General features: G+C 40.6%; 4 protein-coding genes across 4 annotated transcripts; 1 reads left to right on the forward strand and 3 right to left on the reverse strand.

Annotated features, from left to right (window-relative positions):
- Window positions 1-734: 734 nt before the first annotated feature.
- Window positions 735-1,502, reverse strand: LOC108570304. Its single transcript, XM_017932146.1, has one exon. The coding sequence runs from the start codon at window positions 1,500-1,502 to the stop codon at window positions 735-737; it is 768 nt and encodes a 255-aa protein (XP_017787635.1).
- Window positions 1,503-8,665: 7,163 nt separating this feature from the next.
- LOC108579898 lies at window positions 8,666-10,444 on the forward strand. Its single transcript, XM_017943521.1, has 3 exons — window positions 8,666-8,951; window positions 10,023-10,205; window positions 10,302-10,444. Exons 1-3 carry the CDS (start codon window positions 8,666-8,668, stop codon window positions 10,442-10,444), a joined length of 612 nt encoding a protein of 203 aa, XP_017799010.1.
- Window positions 10,445-10,951: 507 nt separating this feature from the next.
- On the reverse strand, window positions 10,952-11,808 carry LOC108579909. Its single transcript, XM_017943533.1, has 3 exons — window positions 11,439-11,808; window positions 11,297-11,356; window positions 10,952-11,208 (listed from the first exon to the last, which is right to left on the reverse strand). The coding sequence occupies exons 1-3, from the start codon at window positions 11,806-11,808 to the stop codon at window positions 10,952-10,954; spliced, it is 687 nt and encodes a 228-aa protein (XP_017799022.1).
- A 4,629-nt stretch (window positions 11,809-16,437) lies between these two features.
- Window positions 16,438-17,655, reverse strand: LOC108579920. Its single transcript, XM_017943545.1, is given in 3 exon segments — window positions 16,438-16,765; window positions 16,767-16,848; window positions 17,238-17,655. Coding segments are annotated over 3 exon segments (828 nt in total).
- Window positions 17,656-17,902: the final 247 nt, after the last annotated feature.

The raw sequence follows: 17,902 nt of genomic DNA on the forward strand, positions 1-17,902 counted from the left end.
TTAATTCGACGATAAATACTCATGGCGTTTAGCAAATAAATAATCTGTGTACTTTCACGCGGCTGCCGTTCACTATCGAGGGGGGTTTGCCGGCCGAGTTGAAGAGATACGCGAGAAACGACCGCGAAATTCGTCGATTCCGTCGTTCGCGGGGTCGCCTCCAGCGAGGAAAAATGCCAAGTGTCGGTTCCGTTAGACGCTCGCGTGCGTGCAAATGGTTATTATCGCGTCGAACGGCTTTCCGGTTGACGGGGAATGAACATGAGTGGCATCGAGATATGTACGTTACGTGCACTATACTGTATCGCGTGACCGCAACATTTGCCTGTTAAGTGTCGTTGACATTCACCGTTTTCGTTTAGCTGACAAATTTCATGCACGTCGAGAAATTCTTCGCCGATGCTAATTTCAACGAGAATAAGAACGAAGAAAAATCTACCATTTACTTAATTTCCATGTTTCTTTATAAATAATTCGACGTTGTACATTGAACGGCGAGAAAATTCCTTGGAAGAAGGGATACGAACGGTCTCGTAACCTTCTTCAAGGGAGAATCGTCGACTATCCTACTGAACAAACGAGTTTCAATCTAGCAACAATTAAAATCGCATCGTCACTTGAGAATTATCAGTCCAACGATCGATACCGCAGGTAAATCTCAGTTCAGAGCGTAGAACAGCTGCCATTCGGGCGCCGAACGGAACCGGAAGGCCCTCCACTTCCCTCACCAGTCATCAATGTTGCTGCCTCGCCGAATAGGCCAGGCTGTGAGCGTACTCGCGTATTTGTTCGGTGGTCGTCGACTCTGTGGAGCTCAAAACGTTCTTCAGACTTCTGTCCCAGCCACCTCCGCCCTGTTGCCAACCGCCGTGATCGTGACTCTGCTTCTGGCTCAGCAGTTTCTTCAGGCCGATGATCAGCGACAAGACCAGAGCGATCTTGCTGATGATCAAAGCCTTTCCAGCCAGTAAGAACAACACTCCGAGTGCAATTGGTATCAGCGCAGCCATCTTCATAGCCATTCCCATCATCATCATGCCCATCATCTTCTTCATCTTGCCTCTACCCTCCTCCATGCCTCTCTTCAGCTCGCCAGGACTGGTTCTAGGCAGACGAATCTGAATGTTGAAGCTGTTCAGCAGCGAGGCAACCCTGTCGAACAAGATTTCGTTCAGAATCTCGTCTTTGCTGCTCACGGTCCTTCCCAAGCTGGCTTCCAGCTCGGAGGCGGAGCTCTTAGGCATCTCGTCGGAGGTTCTGACTAATTCGAAGCTGTCGGACAGCGGCAGAAGTCTCATCCTGCCTAATCTCTCGAAGAAAGCGATAGCTTTCTTCTTCAGACACGGTGAAATAGCGATATTCCTGTGCTGACAATCCTCGTAGACCCTGTACATTGCTCTGAAGCCTCTGTCCATCAAGGTGTCTTCGTCTTTGGTCCCTGTGGACGCGTGACAGGCGACACAGCATGCCAACAAGAATAACACACACTTGGATAGATCCATGATCCCTTTTTTCTTCCAAGAATCTTCAACGTAATCCTCTGCAGTGGAAGCGGAACACAAGGGAGCAGGAACGTGAGAGAGATATTCACTTCTTCAGAGCACTTCCGCGTTGTCGAGGGTCCAGAGAAGGAACTGGCGGCGAGAGCAGTGATTCGTCCGGATATATACCATCCGAGGGAACCAAGATCCCTGAAACGTCTCTCCCACGTAAGGAGCCAACAGCCTGTGAATCTACCAATGGTCACACACACGTGACCACGTCCCCCTGCACACGCGGCCTCTCTAAACAACCATGTGTCTCTCTTTCTTTCGTTCGCTCCTTGGTACGATTCGCCCGGTCCCACTCACGGTGTCCTGTCTCTCCTACCACGGTCTACACAACCGTAGGATTCTCTCATGGCGCGAGCATGCGACCCATCCTGACACACAGACCCACTGAGCCCATCGAGATCGAGATAGAAGGAGGTAGAACACAGGCTGACAGGCATTAAAGTTTCGCTGACGCTACCAAGCCGGTGATAGGGAGAGGGGAAGACGATGCCGAAGGAAGTATACTATTGGCGTGCCTGACACCGTGAACCCTGTGACCTCGCTGAACGGCAGCGCGATCAGCGGGAAGTAGTTTTAGGTCGTGGACGAACCGCGTCCTTAACTCTCGCGTGTTTCTGCACAGACCTCTGACTGGTCCAGATTTTCCGTTGTGTAAATCAATGGGCTGAATGGCGAGGGATTTGGTGAAATTTCTCGCGAAGCTTGCTTGGGTGTTTAAACGGCTGGTTGCTCCTTCGGGTCAGATGGTTTGGGCAATGGAGGAGAGTTGAATTTTTGGCGTTGGAAGGGAGAATTCTGTGGTGGTTGAAATGTTTAGGTTGCTTCTTCGGTTATTTTTCATTATAGATGAAAATTGAATTTTTCATATTTTAGGGAAGGATTCTTTAATACTTGTCGATGGATGAAAATTGAATTTTTGATATTTTAGGGAAGGATCCTGTGGTACTTGAAATTGTTAGGTTGCTTTTTCTGCGTTTGTGTCAGTTACTTTTGGCGATGGACGAAAATTGAATTTTTAATATTTTAGGGAAGGATCCTGTGGTACCTGAAATTGTTAGGTTGCTTCTTCTGCGTTTAGGTTAGTTACTTTCAACGATGGACGAGAACTGAATTGCTGGTTTTTAAGGAAGAATACTTTGGTACTTGAAATTGTTAATTCGTTTCTTCTGTGTATGTGTCAGTAGCTTTGACGATGGGGGAAAATTGAATTTTTGATACTTCAGAGAAGGATTCTGTAGTACCTGAAATATTTAGATTGCTTCTTCTGCGTTCAAGTTAGTTGTTTTTGGCGATGGACGAAAATTGAATTTTTAATATTTTAGGGAAGGATTCCGTAATACTTGTCGATGGATGAAAATTGAATTTTTGATATTTTAGGGAAGGATTCTGTGGTACTTGAAATTGTTAGGTTGCTTCTTCTGCGTTTGTGTCAGTTATTTTTGACGATGGACGAAAATTGAAGTTTTAATATTTTAGGGAAGGATTCTGTAATACTTGTCGATGGATGAAAATTGAATTTTTGATATTTTAGGGAAGGATTCTGTAATACTTGTCGATGGATGAAAATTGAATTTTTGATATTTTAGGGAAGGATTCTGTGGTACTTGAAATTGTTAGGTTGCTTCTTCTGCGTTTGTGCCAGTTACTTTTGACGATGGACGAAAATTGAATAGAAAACGATGGAATTGTTTTGGGTTGGAGAATGAATAGAACGTCATGCACCATGAATCGAGGAGTTTCGTTCGACGTGATGTAATTAAGAGATTGCAATTTCGTTGCAACGTATGTATGTGCAACGAAACATATAGAAGCGAGAGCAGAGCAACGAGGAAGAGTGAGCTGACGTGTTGCACCTTTTTTCGTTCGTTGCACCAGACTGCCACTTCTCACCTTCACTCGTGGTCTTCTTCGTCTTTTTCTGAGGCTAGCCGGGCGTGTCCGCGCGGTGAGGAAAACAAACAGCTGTCGACAGGATGATTTATAGGGTCCCGGGCGTGCCACAAGATTCACTCTTGCATGGCAAACCAGTACTTCATCTAAATTCATAGCGAATCCTGCTATTTCCTTATTCAAAATAGTGCTAGAAGTGTAATTTAATGGTAGATCTGTAGAATGGTAGAATCCTGTTGTTAAAAATTTGTTCATGGATCAGAGATTAAAAAGGACGTCAAATTTTTTGTCCTTAAGTTCTGATGGAGTATCTAATCTCGAAATCCAGATATCAGGATTTTTATGCAAAATTCCAAATTTCTAAAGATTCCTGACTTCCTCAAGTTTTAATCTATCCACTTCTCGAATTCAAAATTAATATTGAGTGGTGTAATATGAAATATCGAATTTTAATTCGTTCGAAAGTTGATAACACAAGTGTTATTTGAGTGCTAAACAGTTCTGAGCTTTCCTCTGTCAACCCTTTGGCGACCAGACTCTAATACTCAAATAAAAACTGATCTCAATGTGGAATTCATCACTGACGCAAAAATCGCCACATAAATTTTCAAAAAATGTAATTCTGTCACGAAAGGGTTAACTCAAAATTCCCACAATTCTTGATAAGTTACTTTAATAAACTCTAATATTCGTGTGAATTAAAACATCTTCTCACATATTAATCTCAATTTGGAATCCAACACAGTCGCAAAAATCGCCACATAAATTCTCAAAAAATGTAATTCTGTCACGAAAGGGTTAACTCCAAGTTCGCACAATTCTTCGTAAGTTACTTTTATGAAATCTAAGGGTATCTGTTAATATTCGCGTGAATTTAAAAAACTTGCGTCTAGTATTCCCGCCAATTTTGAAATTCCGAATTTCAAGGGATTCTTAAAAAAAAAAAAAAAATGTATTCATCAAATAGAATGTGTCACTGTGCCGATCTCACAGGCGGATCGAGGTTAACGCATCTCTAATGCGACAACGACGCATCCTCGATGCTCGCTTACCTACTTCGCGATTATCCCATAGCGAGGGTCGTCGCGAACCGAGGCGAACAGCGTTAAAGCGCGTGCCACATTCGCGGCGCGCAGGTGAATTCGCACAGCCACCGTGGGGGACGGGTCTCACATGGCGGAACAATCGAGTATCGCGACGGAAACCGATCCCCTGGAACGCGTAAATCGCGCCTGCAAGATCGACGAGCTGACGCCTCAAGAACGTGTGAATGTACATATACGCGCGTACATTGTAGCTTCGATCTGATTTTCCTCGCTTCCAGGTGAGTCTCTGGGAATTATGCTGCTGGTGAATTGAAATGTGTGAAATTCGCTAATTTTGGAAGTATTATTGCTATATTGACTCGTATTTTCAAGAACTATTACAATTATTTCTCAATTTTTATTATTAATACTATTATTCCATTATTTTCAAATTTTCACTATCAATATTATTATTCTATTATTTTTCAATGTTTATCATTGTTATTATTATCTTTCTATTATTTTTCAATTTTTACTATTAATATTATTACTCTATTATTTTTCAATTTTTATCATTGATATTATTGTCATTTCATTGTTTCGCTGCTTTTTAGTTTTTCGCATTAGCATTATCTATATGTACTACTGTTAAGACAGAAGTTGAATGAAGAAAAGCTTTGATGTGATAATGAGCGGTGAGAAGAAATAGTGGAAAGGCAGTGAAGTAATAACAGAGGTTATTTGTTTGACAGTGTGCAGACGTAAAATTAGAAAGGGGCCTCAATTTGATGTTTCAAAGTTGGGAAATTTATTCTTTATATTCTAAGATGACGGAATACCACTTGGTAGTCTACTTTATTAAATTACGGTAGCTGGTGCGTGTACGAACGCGACACTGGTACCTTCTCCATTGTTGCGGAAGAAAGTTGTTAGTCCGCTGGTTAAATGAGAACGAGCAGAATTAATAGGCGAATACGTTACTGTCACAGTATGAATAGTTCAGTGTGATTCCTTCCGGGTATCTTTACCTACGTGAAGATTCACTTCCATTCAACAAGCATGAAAGCACTTCGAGCTCGTTCAGACAATGCAAACGTGTAAACACTGCTAATTACATCCTTGTTTTCAATTATTCGCGGAAAGAAATCCAGGAAAAATTATTATTCAATTTACTAGAAACGATCTAAAGCTATTTTGTGTAAAACTTGAAATTTTATACAAATTCTCAATTACTCTTGAAAAAGAAGTCTACGAAAAATTATTAACTCTGGTAAAAATGATCGAGAGCTGTTTCCGAGTGAACACTTGAAATTTTATTCAAATTATCAATTACTCTTAAAAAATAAATCTACGAAAAATCTATAAAAAATTATTGCGAAATAAAATCGGCTAAAAATGATCGAAATTTGCTACAGAAAGCATTTTCTGTGTAAACACATGAAACTGCGTTCAGATTGTCAATTATTTGTAAAAAATAAATCTAAGAAAAATTTCTAATAAATTATTACCGAACAAAATCCGCTAAAACTGATCGAAATTTGCTACAGAAAGCATTTTCTGTGTAAACACATGAAACTGCGTTCAGATTGTCAATTATTTGTAAAAAATAAATCTAAGAAAAATTTCTAATAAATTATTACCGAACAAAATCCGCTAAAACTGATCGAAATTTGCTACAGAAAGCATTTTCTGTGTAAACACATGAAACTGCGTTCAGATTGTCAATTATTTGTAAAAAATAAATCTAAGAAAAATTTCTAATAAATTATTACCGAACAAAATCCGCTAAAACTGATCGAAATTTGCTAAATACATTTTCCGTGCAAACTCTCGAAATTATATTCAAATTATTAATAACTTGTAAAAGAGAAGTCTATAAAAAGTTTCTAATAAATTATTACCGAACAAAATCCGCTAAAACTGATCGAAATTTGCTAAATACATTTTCCGTGCAAACTCTCGAAATTATATTCAAATTATTAATAACTTGTAAAAGAGAAGTCTATAAAAAGTTTCTAATAAATTATTGTCAAACAAATTCCGCTAAAAATTTCAAAAATCTGCTGAAGAATACATCGAAATTACGCTAAAATTGAAAGAAATCTGCGAAAAATTTGCAATTTTTATTACTAAATAAAATTCGCTAAACAACACACTTCGATGTAAGCTCATTTCCAAGAGCCCCTTCGTCACTTTCTGCCTTCGCATTTGCGCCATTTTGCTTGCGTTTGCACGGTGCACGTGACACGCCGTCCAATGACTTCACGGAAAAGTGTTTTCCCTTACGCAATTCGAAGCTCACGCTTCCGGAAGCGAGCCGATCATCGACCTTATAATCCCCTTAAGAGATGCACTTCGAAACGAGTATCTACCTGTTATTAGATTCAGGTCACCGATCCGCAACAGACGGTAGCAATAGTCTCACCTGGCTCATTAGCGCCGCTCAAGTACCACGAATTTATGCTACTGTTCGATCTCTAGCTTCGGGCATATTCCCAGCACGATTTCTCAGATCCTCGGTTCTTGCATTAGAGAATTCTCGGTGGTATCCTGGATAGATCGGTATCGCGGAGTAGAAATTTCACCGATGCGTGAAATTGTTCATTGGTAGCTGTTAGTGGAGTGAATTGAGTGGTAAGAAGGTTGCTGATGCTGAAGGTGCAAGTGTATCCTGTAATTTCGAGGTCAGCTTAATTCGTCCATGTTGACTCAGCGTTGTGGAATTCTCGTTACACGTCCATTTTCTCAACTTCCTTATTAGTCTCTTAATAAATCGGAGGATATTCCTTTTTCAACTCGTAAATTTAACCCTTTACAGCCGCAGGACTGCGTACTAATTATTTGTATCGCTTAACGCATAATTCAGTCACCATATCAATTTTTATTTTTTAACTGAATTATACAAAAATTATATTTTTACTCTCAAAATGAGAGTTTCAATAAGTCGGAATATTCCCATTTTTCTCTTAAATTTAACCCTTTACAGCCGGAGGACTGCGTACTAATTATTTGTATCGCTTAACACATAATTCAGTCACCATATCAATTTTTATTTTTTAACTAAATTATACAAGAATTATATTTTTATTTTCAAAATTTATTTTTATTGCTTGAAAATAAGTGACTTCGTAGTACTTCGCGAAGATCATTGTGAGTCCTACGTCCTCAAAGGGTTAAATCTAAATAAATTTGAGGCCTTTGATGGAAAAGTGACAGATAGGCTTTTCACTTTTTATTAAATAATACGACAACGAAAATATAGAAAGCAATTTCCTTAAAATGGTGCCTTGGCGTATTTACCCTTTTCCCATGAAACACCTCAATTGCAAATTTCACAGATCCTTACCTCGTGAAATATCATCGAAGAAAGTCGAGAATTTAGCCTGACAGAACCGGTGTTTCCGTCGTTTTCACGGTTTCAAGTCGCGTGCAACCTGCGACCTTCGCGGTCTCACAGTCCTGCATACCTCTAGGCAAGTGAATCGAGGATGCTCGATCGGCCCAGTGGCACACAAAGCTACCCGAAGAAAAAGACGATGCCTTTTAGACCTTGTTCTCCACTTCCTAGCGTACGAACTAAGCGGGGAGGTGGATCTAAAGAGGGAGCATCCTCAGTTTGGCGACAGTGTTTCGTTCGATCTGCCGCTTGTCTTCCTGTCGCGATGACTTTCCAATCGTTTCGTTAAACAGCCTAAGTGTTACGCGGTTCGAGAACCGGTAAAGGAAGCTCGTAACTCAATTGCGATCTCACTTCCTGCACTTCGTCTTATTTTCCCTCCTATTGAAATACACATGCAAACTAATCGTTCGATCCTTTTTTACATACTTTTCCTTCGATGCAAAGAAAAAGGAACAAGAAAGAGGATGCTCTCCACAGAACGTTAACCACGCACAATCGAGATATCTCTGTTCCTCCTATATCACTTATTCCATGAATCACACACATCTGTGCGTGGCACGCGAAGTCGGTCCAATTCCTTTTCATTTCGATGCAAAGATATTTTTCCTTCTTCCCTCCACAGTGGAACGATGCAATTAAATAGGAGCACGAAGCGTGATCCAGGGTGAAACGAGGATCACGGCGTGTGTATTGCATCCAGCGACGTACAATCGACTGATTCCGTGAAACACGTGTGCACAGCAAATGCATTCACGCTCTGTATGTCGTAACTGCTAATTGCGGTTTCCCCTATAAAAATGACCACCCGTTCTATCGGCCAGTCCGCGATGAACATGCTTCCACGTACGATCCTCGCTCTGATCCTGCACGGCCTCGCGGCCACCTGTTCCGCCACTGTTCTGCGCGAACCTTCCTACGGCGATGCTTCGATAACGATAGATTGCAGTTTAGGAGGGAGTTACGGGGATTGTGCTGCGAGGAAGATGAAGGAAGTTCGGAATGGGACTGATCAGAGTGTGGCTAGGGTGGCTAGGATGAGTGGGGACGAAGAATTGGATGATGGAAGTGTTGGAGAAATGGATGGTGAGTTGTGAGGGGATTTGAGGGTGAAGGAGTTGAGTAATTGGGAGTGATTTATGGTGTAGAGTTCAATTGGATGGTTGAAATGTTGGAGAGTAAGAAGATTTAGGGTTGAAGGAGATGAATAATTGTGAGAAATTCTGGTAGATCGTGGTTTAAAAAATGGAGAGAGAAAGAGGAGCTTTTGCTTCTTTTACAGAAGTTTAGTATACAATTTATTCTTTCAAGTTATTCTTGAGAATTAAGTAAATTACTGCGTTTGACACATGCTGTTTATTAAATTTTAGTGTCAGGAGTCAGTATGCATTAGAAAAATGTAAAATAATAAAACACCCTGATCTCGGATGTTTTAAAAATGTAAAATACTCTGATCAGAGGTGTATTAAAAAATATAAAATACCTTGATCACAGGTATTTTAAAAATATAAAATACTTTGATCACAGGTATATTAAAAAATATAAAATACCTCGATCACAGGTATCTTGAAAAGTATAAAACACTTTGATCACGAAATTTATTAATTCTGCTTGAACTGAATTAAAATTCCCTTTAATTGGTAAATAACATATGCAAAATTATAAACAAATACACATTACAATACAAAAATTTTCCAAACCAGATTTACCAATTATACAAAATCATGATGAATGACTAATACACTTGCTCTTACTAGCAAAGGCGTTAATAATAGCAAAATACACACGCTGTTTTTAAGGGGAATGAGTACGTTCCGGTCAGACATCTTCAATCCACGTTCTACCAGCTTCACCGAACGACATCTCCCGGCGATATTCTTCTTTCCTAAGGGAAGTACACCTCGTGAAGATGTAGACTACGTTCTCGTGAGAACGTTTCTTCGTACTCACCCGAGTTACCAGCTAATTATTCAATTACTCCATTAACGTCGTCGTATGCTTCCTTTTCAGCGCTATCTAGGCAAACGATCACGCGCATCGCGTGACAACTCGTCCCTTTCGTTGTTCATTCGATCACCATCTAAATTAACTGTTCATTTAATCTTATTCTCCCGTGTGAACACTTCACAATTACCCCCTTTGCTTTTCTTTTTCCAGAAACTGCACGGAGGAAGAAGGGCAAAGGATACGGCCAGATGTTGCTGTACTTCCTAGGTGCTTCGAAATTAACGATGCTTTACGTGGTAATGAACGCCGTCACCGCGATTGCTGGAAAAGCTCTGGTTGTCGCCAAAGTTGCACTGGCCATTGCTACAGCTCTAGCACTGAAGAAAGCCACTGGTCTGTCGATTCTTTCTATTTTTTTTGACGAAAGTAGAGGAAGTATATTTTTAGCTGCCTACGCAGGCAGATTTGTAATTTTGATTTCACTTTCAGAGCAAAAGGAGAATGTGTCGTATGAGATAATCAAGCATCCTCACTACAGCCAGGAGAACACGCATACTTCCAGCGTCGACTTCGATCCTCACGGTGGCTACGAGAACGATTACCGCTACCGGAAACGTAGAACGCATCATTAGCCTCGTTTCGAATACTAATCCGATCTGTAATTCAATTGTTTACAATTGGAAAAATTGTAAGAAAAATTCCATCGACTTTTATCGATTAAAAACCAATCATTACCATGTGAAAAATTTGATATTGTAATAAAAACAGGAAGCACGTACTTTTGGCGACAATTTTTATTAACGTCATTCTCACACAATATACAAATCACGTGAATATTAATTTTCTTATGAGACACTTACACGTACAGAATAAATAAAATAAATACAGTATTATTAATTTTTGGTACAGCATTCTAAATAAATAAATAATCAGCTAGAGTACCTATATGTAAGGTATAATAAATAACAAGTACACTATCGTATTTCATGCAATAATTTCATCTAGAAACTAAGGTTACTCGGACACAATTACGGACAACGTGGAATGTTTATTTTATAATACAATCGAGAAGTATCTTCTTACTTCCGTACGCTAAGTAGAAATATACATGAAATAAATCTTTATGTAATTTATTCGATTCAAGTTGGAGGAACGCCAACGTTCTCCATGGTTCTCTGCCATCCGCCGCCGCCGCCGCCTCCGCCATAACCTCCGCTATATCCTGAATGATGATCAGCACCTGTCGCGTAGATCACTTCGTGTCCACCGCCGCCTTGACTCGACACTAGCTTCTTCAACCCGATTATTGCACTGAGAACTAACGCTATTTTCGCCGTGAGCAACGCTGTTCCTGCCAGGAAGGCGATTTTTCCGTAAGCTAGCTGGGCCATCATTGCTAAAAAATCATGAATTTTTTTAATATTATTATTGTACTTTTTAGAAGAAATATTATTGGAAAAATAAATGTCTTCGGGAGGAGTTACCTCCTACAGCCAGAGCTCCCATCATTAAGGCCCCGTATCCTTTGTCCTTCTTCTTTCGACCTGAAGAAGTAAATTTAAAAAATTAGAGAAATTCTTGGTTCGGTAAAATTCGGGATAATCGAAGTTTGCTCAGGTTTCGTACCTTGAAAAGCATCTCCAGGAATAGTGAGTTTAACGCTCCTAGAAGCAATGTACTCGTGGAACTTGTTATCCAGTTTCTGGTCGAGAGTCAGCTCCGTTCCGTTCGCATCCTTGAACGATCTATCGATACTCCTGGCAGCAGCGACAGGATCTCTTCCAATGGAGATATATTCGTTCAACACATACACTGAATCGTCTCTAACAGCTGAATCGAGGATATCTAACGCTCTTTTCTTCAAACAATCGAAGGCGTTCTTCTCGTTGGCGCATTTGTCGAACAATTTCGTGTATTCATTTTTACTATGCGCAAAATTGAACAGTAACACCAGATGCAGAAGAAAAATGATACAGTTGGAACTAATCCTCTTCATTGTGTTGTTAAAGGAAGAAAAAACAATAAACGGTGTACGAATACGGAGAAAGCACTGAAATCTCGAGGTTAACCTCGAACTTTATTCTACACTGGTCAAGTTATCCGCTTGAAAAATAAAGCGAACTAATTCGTATTGTCCGATGGCTGCTCTTTTATAAGGGTATTTCGCTGTTTCTCCTACCATCGAGGCGACTCGTCCTTACAACACCGGCTCACACCTGATCCACGCGCTGTTTAACGCCTCCTTCTACCGGAGGAGGGACTCCTGAACCAAAACAATGTCGTACAGCCCCGTAGGTAAGTATCCCTCTGACCTGGTTGCCAAGTGAAGCCTAAACCCCCGCAGAACAGCCCGCGAATCGGAATTAAAGGCCAGCTCTAACGAGTATCGCCTCGGTCGGGGCCGTAAAATTTTCTTTTTGCTCTGCTTACAACTCTATTGTTTAATCTTTCATACGATTCGGACGGTGTTTAGAAATTTGGAAACTCGGAAGCTTCCGAGAGGAATGCCCCGGTGGGAATGCGTAGGTGAATATTTTGCTCGGGGACCTGGAAGTTTCGAAACTTGGAAGCGTTCGAGAGGAATATTTGAGTGCGAAGGTGTCCATAAATTTTTTACTTCGGGACTTGGAATATTGGGAAATTTGAAATTTTGGAGTGGAGTTCTCCGATAAAAATGGGCTGGCAAAGATTTTATTTGGAAATTAAAAATTTGGGAAAAACGAAATTTTGGGGAAATGACCTCCGCTAAAAATAGGCTCGCGAATTTTTCACTCGGGGATTTAGGAATTTGGGAAATTTGAAATTTTGGAGAGATGACCTCTGCTGAAAATAGGCTCGCGAATTTTTCACTCGGGGATTTAGGAATTTGGGAAATTTGAAATTTTGGAGAGATGACCTCCGCTAAAAATGGGCTCGCGAATTTTTCACTTGGGAACTTAGAAATTTTTGAGAGAACTCCCAAAAAAATGTCTTCCTGAATCTTTCTCTTGGGAACTGAGAAAGTTGGGAAATTTTAAATTTCCAAGAGAAATTCTCAAAGAAAAATGAATTTATAAACATTCCACATTGGGACTTACAAAGAAAACTTAGAATCTCCAGAGACAAGTCCACCGATAAAAATTTGCCCATAACTCTTCCACTCGGTACCCCTGAAACTTAAAATCCTCGAAGCAGCAATTTAAGATCGCCTACCATATCTTAATTGCATAAGAATTTATGCAAGTGGTATGCAGTAGCGGGAGGCATAGAGAAACCTCCTCTTCACGTTCGACGCCTTTTTATTACTCAGCGAAAGTCTCGCATCGGTACAACACTATCGGAGTAACGTCCAGCGACTCCGTTGTTCCAACCAGCTACTCTCTTTAATTATACACGTCACCTGGTCGAATTAATCGCCGCGAATGGTTTTTCGCGCGCCTCGCTTGGATACTGTTAATCCGACACGGATTACGGACCGTGACGCGCCACATCCTCCGACAAACGACCGGAGCAATTACGCGAGGCACAAAATTTCATATTAAAAATGTCCACCGTTCCTTCACGGCCGTTCGAGCTCCGCGCTGAATATCCAGGACACTCCCCCTCCGATCTTTTCCGTTCGTCTCACTGTGTGACCGGGTAGTAAACGCAATTACCCTACTTCGTGTTAAAGGGGGAAAAAGAAACCTTAACAGCCTTATCACGGGGACTGCGTAAAAAGAGACAAATTCCGACGTTTCGTCACAGGTAATCGAGTATTGTCTCTCCATATTCAGGCCACCCTTCCTTCCACTTGCTGCTCCCTCAATCTCCTTCGGCCCAATAACCACCGTCGTTACCCTACTTTGTAAAAGGGAAACTTCCTTCGATGAATGAAACTTGTCTGGTAGAAAAATTTTTGGTGACCTTGAAGTTGACTTTATATTCGTTCAGACTATATACCGGTGCTTTACACCGATAGTAGCGTGACTTGAAGAATAAATTCTACAGGAGAAGCGGTGTAAAATTTTTATTAGATTAATAGTGTATTATCCTGCATTGTGAAGTTTATTTAAAATTAAAAATGAGATTAGAAATTTTCTGAATTATGTCACTTTAATGAAAATCTCGATTAGACTAATAGTGTATTATCCTGCACTGTGGAGATTATTTACACACAAAAATAATATTAGAAATTTCTTGAGTTACGTTACTACGATGGTCGCCGTTTCACCGTTTTATCCAACGATGATTTATTTCAAAAAATTGACGAACGTCGGAGTGACAATTTTTTGCAGAGATTTGATAGAAACAGTGGGGGGAAATTCGAAGACAGAGAGGACCGTTACCACGAGACAAAGAGCATCGTCACGCACGTTCGACGCGGTCAGCCAAGTGCAGAAATAACTCAAACAGCGACGCCGCGGGCCGTGAAACAGCAACGGAAAACGAGCAACTTTTACGGTCGACTGTCGACTGTCCCGGTAATGTATGCCCCGCGTTCATCGTCATACTTGACATAAGGAGTTGCAAGCACGTGGCGCGAACGTTCACGGGACCATGAACGCTGTTACCTTTAAAGCGTTTCCCGGACGCGTCGCCTCCCCCTTCTGCTCGAGGAAACCACCGGTACAGTTACGCGACACGATAATGGACTGCGACTAATGGGTTTATACGGGAGTGAAAACAGCGAGGATCTTCTTTCGAGTCGGTCTCCAGTTCAATCTCGTGAAAACGACAGTGAAGAGACGTGTAGAGGCTGGAAATTAATTTTTGGCTATTGAGAAGGGTAAATGAGAAATTAGTAAGTTAGTGGGAAATTTGTTTGGGAGGGGAAATATCAAAGATCTTCTGGAAACTGTGAAAAGGACAGTGAAGAGACGTAAAGAGAATGGAAATTATTTTTGGTTATTGAGAAGGGTAAATGGGAAATTAGTAAGTTAGTGGGAAATTTGTTTGGGAGGGGAAATATCAAAGATCTTCTGGAAACTGTGAAAAGGACAGTGAAGAGACGTAAAGAGAATGGAAATTATTTTTGGCTATTGAGAAGGGTAAATGGGAAATTAGTAAATTAGTGGGAAATTTGTTTGGGAGGAGAAATATCAAAGATCTTCTGGAAACTGTGCAAAAGGACAGTGAAGAGACGTAAAGAGAATGGAAATTATTTTTGGCTATTGAGAAGGGTAAATGGGAAATTAGTAAGTTAGTGGGAAATTTGTTTGGGAGGAGAAATATCAAAGATCTTCTAGAAACTGTGCAAAAGGACAGTGAAGAGACGTAAAGAGATTGGAAATTAATTTTTGACTATTGAGAAGGGAAAATGGGAAGCTAATAAATTAGTAGGAAATTTATTTGGGAGAGGAAATATTGAGGATTCTTTGGAAATCGTGAAAAGGACAGTGAAGAGACGTAAAGAGACTGGAAATTAATTTTTGACTATTGAGAAGGGAAAATGGGAAGCTAATAAATTAGTGGGAAATTTATTTGGGAGAGGAAATATTGACGATTCTTTGGAAACCGTGAAAAGGACAGTGAAGAGACTGGAAATTAATTTTTGACTATTGAGAAGGGAAAATGGGAAATTAGTAAATTAGTGGGAAATTTATTTTGAAGAGGAAATATTGACGATTCTTTGGAAACCGTGACAAGGACAGTGAAGAGACTGGAAATTAATTTTTGACTATTGAGAAGGGAAAATGGGAAATTAGTAAATTAGTGGGAAATTTATTTGGGAAAGGAAATATCATGGATCATCTTTTGGAAATCGTGAAAACGACAGTGAAGAAGAGTATATAGACTGGAAATTAATTTTTGTCTATTGAGAAGGATAAATGGGTAAATTAGTAAATTAAAAATTGGGAAATTAGTAAATTGTAGTAAATTATAAATTGAAAATTGTGAAAAGGACAGTGAAGAGGTGATATTCCTCAGAGTACAGAGGGTAGATATTAATTTCAGACGATCGGGAAGGATAAATGGGGAAAGTTTCGATGAGAAAAATTTGTAGGAAGTTTATTTGGGTTTAGGTTAGTCGCTGAAGACTTCAAGCGCAATTTCACAATGGCAGTTTCGGTTCAACCATGACAACAGATCATTGACTTCACCTGGAATCCTTGTTTTTTTTTTATTTGCGCTTTGATGGAGCTAAATGAGGTATAATTGAAGCAATTAATTATGGCAAGTATCCTGGTTCGAGAGACTGCGAGGAAATCGCGTGGAATGCGGAAACGAGGGGAAAATTCTACGCAATTCATGTGGAACACTTCCTTGAACATAAAGTTTATTAAAATATTTGGTGATTATAATACTGAATAAATATAACCTAAATTGAATCATCCTGGAAGTTAATTCGCATTTTCTAACCTTAAAGTTACTCAAATAACCTTGGTGTAACCTCGAATGATCCTAAATAACCATGAATCCCTTCCTGAAATTTCAAATAATCTCTGGATGACATTTTCACAAATCAAATGACCTTGATGAAGCTAAAAATGATTTTTAAATTACCTCGAATGACTAAAATGAACCTAGCCCTATTTATCCGAATGAAAAATATTTTCCAAAAATTCCACAGCCTTCAGGATGACCCAAAACTATAGCTACAATAAAAATTGCACCTTTGGACAACGACGAAAGGTACACAGTAACGAGATCAATCACAGTCACATCAGCTACTCTTCACCCAAACGAAATTCTTCCCACTTCGTTTGTTCTTCCCCACTTCCTCGCTGTTATCGTAAACGTCGACGACCTCTCTGATCACGTGCTGAGTGTACGGTTCGAAATGGTTACCTTGATATCCTCTGTACGGTCTATGTTGGAAATTATGCTGTTCGTAGTAAGGAAATCCTCCTATAGGCGTTTCCTGACCGTACGTATGGTATCCTCCCCCGGGTGGATAGGGCGCAGAAGCCGTGGACCATAGTGAGTTCCAGCCTAACAGACCGCTGATCAGCAGAGCTATCTTCGTCAGCAACAGAGCCTTCTTCGTGAGCAAAAAGCAGCGGTATCAAGGAGGCCAGGTTGAACTTGAAGCCTAACAGGAACGGTATCAGCAGGTGTCTCATCATTTGCCTTCCTAAACAGAAGAAAGTTGCAGGACAGGATACGGATAACCTTGTTTAAAAATAGAATTGGAAATGATAGAGCTGACGGAGTCTATTAATAGAAACTGGACCTAGCTGAGTCAGCACGAACGTATCTTAGATCCTACGTGTTCCGAAGTATCCCAGAATCGTAAACGACACTTCGTATCACCGTTCTTCAAGGTGAGTGGCCTTGACCGTGCTGCCTACTGGAGGTAGCTTCTGAAAGCTCTGTCTTAGCCAGGATACGAACCCTGGAGAACCGTGGGTTCGTGTCCAAGCTAACTTAACGATATTCGAAGAACCTGACCATCTCAGGATCTACGATCTATTTGGTAGATTTAACGTAAGATTCTTGAATGAGAAGAGTTGTAGAACTCACCTGGACCAGCTTGCCTGTCTCCAAAAGCACCGGATCTCTCGTTCATCACAAATTCCAGCATCCCGTTGCCATTCAACATTGGTCCAGCTCGCAACTGTAATCCTGGATAGAAATTATCCAAATTCCACTTCATACTTCTACGTTCCATCAATCTAGTCGCTGCTTTCACGATATTTCCGAAATCTTTCGGATCGTAGTCCCAATCTAGCAACTCTCTGCCGTAACCGTCAGCTCTCTCCAAATGTACCTCGCCAAAATCTAGATCGTCTATCTGATTGAACGACTGCAGAGCACTCAGAGCACCGCGATTCGCGCACTCGAGCGTCCCGAACTCTTTTCTAGCTAAACAGGAAGCAAACGCCTCGTTGAAGCTCCCCGAGTCCTCGTTATTCAAGATCGTCTCCTCCGTCGACTCCATGATCACGGTAATTCCGCTGGAGACGAAGATTAAAAGGAGCAGAGCCCGTAATTCGTGTCTCATGATGATGATACTGGTTCCAGGAATGGGAATACGCACGGGGAAGATGGCGGAGAAAGTCGATAAGGTTCAAGGTGTGGGCCGTTGCTGATGAAAGTTCCTCGAAGCCGATTAAACCCAATTCTCCGCGCTGGGAAAAAATAATTCATGTCACGAGCGATTCCGTCCCACAGAGAAACTCTCAATA

The sequence above is a fragment of the Habropoda laboriosa genome, unplaced genomic scaffold (genome assembly GCF_001263275.1).
Source record: "Habropoda laboriosa isolate 0110345459 unplaced genomic scaffold, ASM126327v1 scaffold23, whole genome shotgun sequence".
Lineage (NCBI taxonomy): Eukaryota > Metazoa > Arthropoda > Insecta > Hymenoptera > Apidae > Habropoda > Habropoda laboriosa.

Coding starts and splice junctions, on each gene's coding strand:
- LOC108570304 (XM_017932146.1), bottom strand. CDS start 1,502: ATGGATCTATCCAAGTGTGTGTTATTCTTGTTGGCATGCTGTGTCGCC.
- LOC108579909 (XM_017943533.1), bottom strand. CDS start 11,808: ATGAAGAGGATTAGTTCCAACTGTATCATTTTTCTTCTGCATCTGGTG. Junction 11,357..11,438: donor TCCTGGAGATGCTTTTCAAG/GTACGAAACCTG, acceptor TTACTTCTTCAG/GTCGAAAGAAGAAGGACAAA. Junction 11,209..11,296: donor GGGAGCTCTGGCTGTAGGAG/GTAACTCCTCCC, acceptor ATGATTTTTTAG/CAATGATGGCCCAGCTAGCT.
- LOC108579898 (XM_017943521.1), top strand. CDS start 8,666: ATGACCACCCGTTCTATCGGCCAGTCCGCGATGAACATGCTTCCACGT. Junction 8,952..10,022: donor AAGTGTTGGAGAAATGGATG/GTGAGTTGTGAG, acceptor TTCTTTTTCCAG/AAACTGCACGGAGGAAGAAG. Junction 10,206..10,301: donor AGCACTGAAGAAAGCCACTG/GTCTGTCGATTC, acceptor TTTCACTTTCAG/AGCAAAAGGAGAATGTGTCG.